This window comes from Pteropus alecto, unplaced genomic scaffold (assembly GCF_000325575.1).
Source record: "Pteropus alecto unplaced genomic scaffold, ASM32557v1 scaffold98, whole genome shotgun sequence".
Taxonomy (NCBI): domain Eukaryota; kingdom Metazoa; phylum Chordata; class Mammalia; order Chiroptera; family Pteropodidae; genus Pteropus; species Pteropus alecto.
Genome location: NW_006443570.1, coordinates 2163907 through 2171049, shown reverse-complemented (window position 1 = coordinate 2171049; position 7143 = coordinate 2163907). Strand labels below are relative to the sequence as shown.

Below are 7143 nucleotides of genomic sequence, written 5' to 3'. Positions count from 1 at the left end.
CCAGCCTATTCACATCTGGCCTCTATTGTGTGGTCCACGAGCCATAGGGCATGAGACATGACAGTTCAGGGCACATGCACCAGTAACTGTTGGTCACAGCCCATGCTTATATTTGGAACCTTTTGGGAGCCCCACAAGCTCTTCCTTGTTCATCGGCAAGGGCGGGCACTGCCATGGGGCTCCTCCCAGGAAGTGGAAGTAAATGCCAACTGTGAAGGTTTTGCTCACACGTGGAGGAGGCATCAGCCCTGCACACATTGCTAGGGATCAGCTACCTATGATCTGCATTAGCCTTAAGGAGCCCAGAGGGTCTCTACCTCTCCCGTCAACTCCAAGTGGCACAGAGCTCTGTGCCAGTTGGCATGGTGCCCCTGGAGCTGGGTACAGCCTGTGCCTATGGCCAGGGAAAGGATGGGGGAGGGGGTGCTCTGGGGAGCAGAGTGGCCGTTGCCTAGGAGACCAGATCCTGAGCCAGGAGGCCAGAGGCCTGGCCAGGCAAAGCCCTGGGGCCCAAGACTAGGTCTCTGGAGGGGTGGAGGAAGTGGATGGGGCTGGCAGTTGGGTAGGGCACCGGGAGTTTTCCCCGCAAAATCTTACCCTGGGGGCCAGGGTAGGCTCTGAAAAAGAATATCTGGCATGTCACTACATCGCTCTGATGGCAGCCTCTGTGCCTCGCTGCCCAGACTCCTATGTGTCTGGGAGAGTCTGCTCCTAACCTGAGAAAGGCGGGAATGCAGGTTCCTGGTCCCCCAGAGCTGCAGCCCCTTCTGTCCTCCACCCCTCCCCCATGTCCCTGCGCCACCTTGTGGCTGTCCATGGGACTGCATCCAGAAGCTGTAAATCTTGTAACTGCTGAAGACTGCCAGCTCAACTGGGGCCTAGGTGGCTTGGAGTTAGTTCCCCCACACCCTCCCCTCCTGGAGGTGGGAGGGAGATCTGACCTTCCAGCCATTGAAGAAATCAGACAAGGGTAGTCCCCAGAGAGCGTGGAACACAGAGCTGTCTTTGACAGTGACCCTGGCCAAGGTCACTGTGTCAGTGTGTTGGGAGCTGCATCAGGCTCCAGGGGGAGGGGCCTGGCAACATGCAGAGTGGGTATGGGAGGTTATACAATTGTGCATGCATGTAGAAAGCTTGTATAAACTGTGTGTGATGAGATTATGTAACACATGTGAAGAGGCTGGCAACATATATGTGCATTGGCTGTGGGTTGCTAACGCCTTGCATGGAGGTGCTCAGGGTCTTTGTCCTGGCTCTCTGATCGTCCAGTGCATAGCATCATCAGGCACCACAAGTGGGGCTGCAGTTGGCTATGTTAAACGGATGCCATGGACGGGGTGACTCTGGAAGTCCTTTCCTATTCTCGTATTCTTGATTCTAGGTTCTAGTTGCTAGGTTGCTAGGAAAACTATATGTTTTCAGTCACTATAGTTATTTAGCATGTGTGTATGACCTGGAAATCAAGCAACATGTTTACTGGGGGGAGGGTGGTGGTATTATTAAATGCCTATCCAGAGGGTTGCATAACACATGGACATATCATAGAGGTCATATAACCCATTCGAGATTAACCTGAAAGTTTACATAGACATGGAAATCTTGGTGCTTATTTACCATGCTTGGGTTTATACTGAAGGCTACATAGTTATTCATGTGCAGTAGTCTTGTGTTGCATATATGTGTGTGTTCAACTGGTTATATAGCTTTAAACATGTGCTGAAGATTCTTTCTGCATGTGTCATGAACTGAAGGCTTAAATAGATGGATATTTTGTGGATTCTGGCTGTTTAAGGTTTTATAATGTGGGTGTGTGTGTGTGTGTTTGGGGGCCCTAGAATATGCTTGTGTTCCAGCCAAGTCCCTTATCTTCTCCCTGAAGCTTCTAAATAGCTGGACCCTTCTCAGTTTTGTCAGCTGACCTGGGGGTGGGAGGTAGAATGAGGACACTAGATGCAGGGAGTTGGGCCTGGGGGCTTATATAAGCCTATTGGATGAGAAGAGGGCTGCCCAAAGACAGCTCTGTGATTCTGCCCACTTTGCCCCCATCCAGTGCCAGGTCACCAGATGGAAAGCGAAAAAGAAAGAACGGCCAATGTTCCCTGAAAACCAGCATGTCAGGTGAGCCTGGCTGTGTGTGCCCTTCCTCCTTGCTCTCAACCCCACCAGACCAGACCAGGACTCTTCTGGAGCCTGGGCATGTACCAGCAACTCCTATGTCCCATGGGGAGAGAGCCTCCTGGAGGGCTTGGGATGGACTTGTCTGGAGGTGAGATGGGTGATGTAGGCATGCCCCTTGAAGATGGATTAGGTCAGGAAGGGCCTCTTCTTCTATAACCCCCTTGCCTGGGAACCCAACCACCATCCCTGAATCAGAGCCTAGACTAAAGGGCTGAGGGGCTATATTCCTCTAAGATGAGCTACTGACATTTGCTTCTCCTTCTCCTGTATCCCCTGCTCTTCAAATTCAGCAATAGAAAAGCCCCGAATGGGCAGGCAGAAGAACTCTGGGATTCTGCATATTCTTAGGGAAGGAGGTGGACTAAATAACCTCTGATGTGTCTCTAGGATTCTACCCTTCAGGGAGGCTGGGCTAGGGGATGGGCCAGGCAAGAAAAGTTGGGGAATGGAGACAGTGTAGGAGCCTCTCTGTTGGGGGCCCGAACCATGCCTGCCTGCCTGCCTCCCTTCCTCTCTCCCAGGGTATATCCCTAGTTACCTGGACAAAGACGAGCAGTGTGTCGTGTGTGGGGACAAGGCAACCGGTTATCACTACCGCTGCATCACTTGTGAGGGCTGCAAGGTATGGACCAGCTGGCTCCTGCCCCTACCCCACCACCCAAGTCCCCATCTCACTCCCTGTAAGGCCCTCAGCACCTGGCACAACAGATGGCTCTATAAACATGTAACCTAAAGCTCCCCTATTACATCATCATCATTTCTCTTCTCTTATTCATTCATTCATTTGTTCATTCATAGTTCCTGCTCTGACCCCCATAGGTGAGATGCCTAATCTCTCTGAGCCTTGGTTTCTTCATCTGTAAAATGGGGATAATCATGCTATTTACCTCATAGAGTTGTTGAGAGAATTAAATGAGTTCATTCACATAGAGTGTTTAAAACAGTAACAGACACATAAGAAGCACTCAGTAAATGCTAACTATCATTTATCCATTCAGCGTATTAGGTGTGAGATGTAGTGTATGCCCTGCCCTCAAGCTGGTCACAGCCTACCAGAGAGAGATAGACATCAGTTAAAACCAACATTAGTGTTTTTCAAAATGTGATTCGTGGTCCACCTGCAGTACTAGTTAAATGCAGATTCCCAGGCCTCATCCCAACCCTACTTAAACAGAACTTTTGGTGGTGGAGCTTAGGAATCTGCCTTGGAACAAGCTCTGCAGTTGCTCTGCTGTACCTGGAAGGGTGACAACCGGTGCTGGTGGGGTGTGGCGGGGCCCAGAGGAGAAGAGGGTGCAGAGTCTCCCTAGGCAGAGAGCACAAGGTTGTAGACTTGGAAAGGCTTAATTAGATTTCACTTCAGACATTTCAACCTGCATGGTTTTTTTCCAGGATCATTACCTCCTGAAAATGTAAAACCTTCTAAGAAACAAATATTTTAAAATATGTTAAGGCTTCAAGTTCCTCTTTTTCTTGGTGTCAACCAGACCAAGACCGCCAGAGATTTAGAGTCTCATAGCAGTGTCCCTGGAAGCAATATAAGCAGTGTAACATAGACCAAGGAGCCTTACTTTTAAGAACATCTAAGTCCCAGAGGAGCTTCTCAAAAGGACAGAGATGCCTGAGCCCACCCCTAGAGAGTCTGATGTTATAAATCTAGAGTAAAGCCCAGGAATCTGTATTTTTGATAAGTGCCCTAGGTGATTTTAATGCATCCCAGAATCTGAGAGCTCAGACCTCGGTGTCCCATACCTCAAGAACAGTTGTTTTGCTGCCCATTTTGCCATTTGGGCAATTTAAGTAAATGAAACGACTTTGGACAAATTGCTTAATCTCTCCAAGCTTCTGTTTTCTAGTCAGCAAAATGGAGATAGTGACAGCTCCTATCCCATGGGGTTTATGTGTGTTAAATGTGATGATGTGGCAGAGAAAAGGCTTATAAAATGCCTGGCACATAGTGAGCCTTCAAAATGATATATAGAATTGAAATATTTTTTTTAAACCTACTAGAATTCATAGCCAGTGCCTAATTATTTTGACATTTTGACACCCCCTCCCCATTTCATGAACCCTACCTGCATGGGCAACAAATAGCACGTATGAGAATGGTTTGGGGTCATGTTGTTTTTAGAGTCATTAAGCAAGATGGTCAGTCAGGTACTAATTGGACTTCCAGTGCTGCTGTTCCTTCAGGTCTCTCAGCACCTCACACCATCCCAGGCCTAGATCTCCCACTGCAGCCATCATCCTCACCGCCACCACCACCTGTATCCGTGGACCCCTACCCTTTAGCAACTGGGGGAACTGAGGGCATGTGTTTCCAAGGTCCTTCTGAGTCCTGGCAGAGTCCAGTGACCCTGGGCTTGGCTGTGTCAGGAGTACATCAGGTTCCCTCACTGATTCCGCACCCCCTCCCACCAAGTGAACAGCATGGTTGGTTCAGGAAGGGGGAGATTATGACCGCAACATGCTCTATCTGCCCCGCCCCCCAGGGCTTCTTTCGCCGCACAATCCAGAAGAACCTCCATCCCACCTACTCCTGCAAATATGACAGCTGCTGTGTCATCGACAAGATCACCCGCAACCAGTGCCAGCTGTGCCGCTTTAAGAAGTGCATCGCCGTGGGCATGGCCATGGACTGTAAGGGGATGGATGGGAGGCATTGGGCCAGGTGGCTGTGGGTGGGGGTGAGTTCAGATATGGCAGCTCCCTCCCAGGGTACCCTCAGGGCCCATAGGGCAAAGTGACAATCCAGGTCAGGCTGATGGCAGAATGAATGTTCAGAATCTTGATCCCTGCTGCCCTCATCCCTGGGGAAAAGGAGACAGAGGATACTTCTCTGGGCCTTGCACATGAGCCCCAGTACTTACCAGCCTTTCCCCACTCCAGGCCTTAGAGGCACTCGTTGGGTAGAAAGAAGTCCTGAGCACCCCACCCTAGCACAGTGTTCCTGACTACCAGAGAAGACACCCCACTTCTGGGTGAGAGAAGGCAGCTGTCAGTGGCTAGGGATTGGGTTGCAAGGTCTTCTAGTAACTATCACCACAATAATGCTTTAGACCAGAACCTGCTATGCCTCTGGGTCATCCCAAAGTGGAGGTGATGTCCCAGTGATTATCATGATCCAGGTTGTGCCACCCAACTGCTAGGTGATTTGGAAGTCACTTAACCTCTCCGGCCCTCAGTTTCCTCAACTTGTACACTGGGAAGAGTAGTTTCTGAGGTTGTGGAGAATGCCACGCAAAGGGCGTGTGTCTTCCTGTCGTTGACAGTGGTTCTAGATGACTCGAAGCGGGTGGCCAAGCGCAAGCTGATTGAGCAGAACCGGGAGCGGCGACGGAAGGAAGAGATGATCCGATCACTGCAGCAGCGACCAGAGCCCACTCCTGAAGAGTGGGATCTGATCCATGTTGCCACGGAGGCCCATCGCAGCACAAATGCCCAGGGCAGCCATTGGAAGCAGAGGCGGAAATTCCTGGTAAGGAGAAAGCGGGATATGGGAGAATGAGTGGCAGCCAGGTGCCTGGGAGAGGAGAGCAAGTTCAGGGTCTTGCCTCCTCTAGGAAGCCCTTTTAGTTTAATGCGCCCCAAAGCTGATACTCTTTACACTGTGGTGGTCTTGATTCATATACACCTGTATATATGTCACTGCTGTCTGGGTCCTGCCGATTGGGAGCTCCGTGAGGACAGGGCCTTGCCTTCCTCGTTGAATTTCCAGTGAACTGGGTTGACCCCTCTTTTTCCTGCCCACAGTGGCAGGGAGGAGAGGGTGAGGACACAGTCACATAACAGTATTTTGGGGCACCTGCTGGGTGCCAGGCATTGTCAGGCTCTGGCAAAACCGAGTGCCAAGTGAACGGTCACTTGGAAGGAGAGGGATGGTTGGTTTTATATGATGGGGGAAGGCAGAAAACTGGTGTCTGGTTCCTGGTGGAGTGTGCCAGAGGGCAGAACAGCACACTGTTAAGAACGCGGACTCCGATACCAAGCAGATGTGTGTGTTACAGTCAGGAGGCAGACTGCCTGGGTTCAAATCCTAGTTCTACAACTTTGTAATCATGTGACCTTGGGCTTATTAGTTAGCTGTACTATGCCTCAGTTTCCTCATCTATGAAATGGAGGTAATTATAATATCTTCCTCATAGAGTTATGGTGAGAATTAAATGAGATAATATATGTAAAACATGTAGCCTAATGCCACACACTAAATACCCAATAAATATAGCTTCTATTATTGTGACATCACTTCTACTACCATTATGATTATTGTTATCATTAGCAGACTTGGAGCTCTGGCTCTGGTGTGTTCTCTGTCCCCGAGGTGCAGGAGATGCCTTAGGCCTGGGATATAGCAATCCCAGGTACTGGCGGCCTCTCTTCCCCAAGCTGCCTTGGAGCTCCCCCTGGTGGGCAGGGAGCCTCAGTGAGAGGTTGCAAGGGGTCTGCAGCCCCTGCTGACCCCCATCTCTCCCTCTAGCCGGATGACATTGGCCAGTCACCCATCGTCTCCATGCCGGACGGAGACAAGGTGGACCTAGAGGCCTTCAGTGAGTTTACCAAGATCATCACCCCGGCCATCACCCGTGTGGTGGACTTTGCCAAAAAACTGCCCATGTTCTCCGAGGTGAGTGGTAGATGGGAGGAGAGACATGATACCACACTGGAGGGAAACTTGGGGCTGCTCCCCAAGGCACCCAGCCTCAGCATGTGCTCACTTGAATTTCTCTGGGCAGGAAGCAATTCCTCTAGGTCAACACCCTTGTAGTGCGTGTGCGTGCGCACTCACGCGCGCGCACATACACACACACACACACAGAGCTACCTGACCCCTAAGCAACCAGCGGGCTCCAAGTGTCCAGTCTCCCCAGCCCCTCCCATGCCCTTCCAGCCCCTCTCCCCACAAGTGTCCATGGCCATCCCACCTGTAGGCAGCCTGGAAGTTCTCATGTTAAAAAACACTTACTA

The 7143-nt window shown here is 50.7% G+C and overlaps 1 protein-coding gene across 1 annotated transcript in view; it reads left to right on the top strand.

Moving 5' to 3' along the window:
- Positions 1–7143, top strand: part of THRA (thyroid hormone receptor alpha) — a 20199-nt gene that overhangs the window by 10963 nt on the left and 2093 nt on the right. The window contains exons 3-7 of the mRNA XM_006924682.2: positions 2051–2118; positions 2700–2800; positions 4671–4818; positions 5451–5656; positions 6656–6802. Of these exons, the coding sequence (XP_006924744.1) occupies positions 2051–2118; positions 2700–2800; positions 4671–4818; positions 5451–5656; positions 6656–6802 (670 nt within the window). The remainder of the gene's footprint in view (positions 1–2050; positions 2119–2699; positions 2801–4670; positions 4819–5450; positions 5657–6655; positions 6803–7143) is intronic.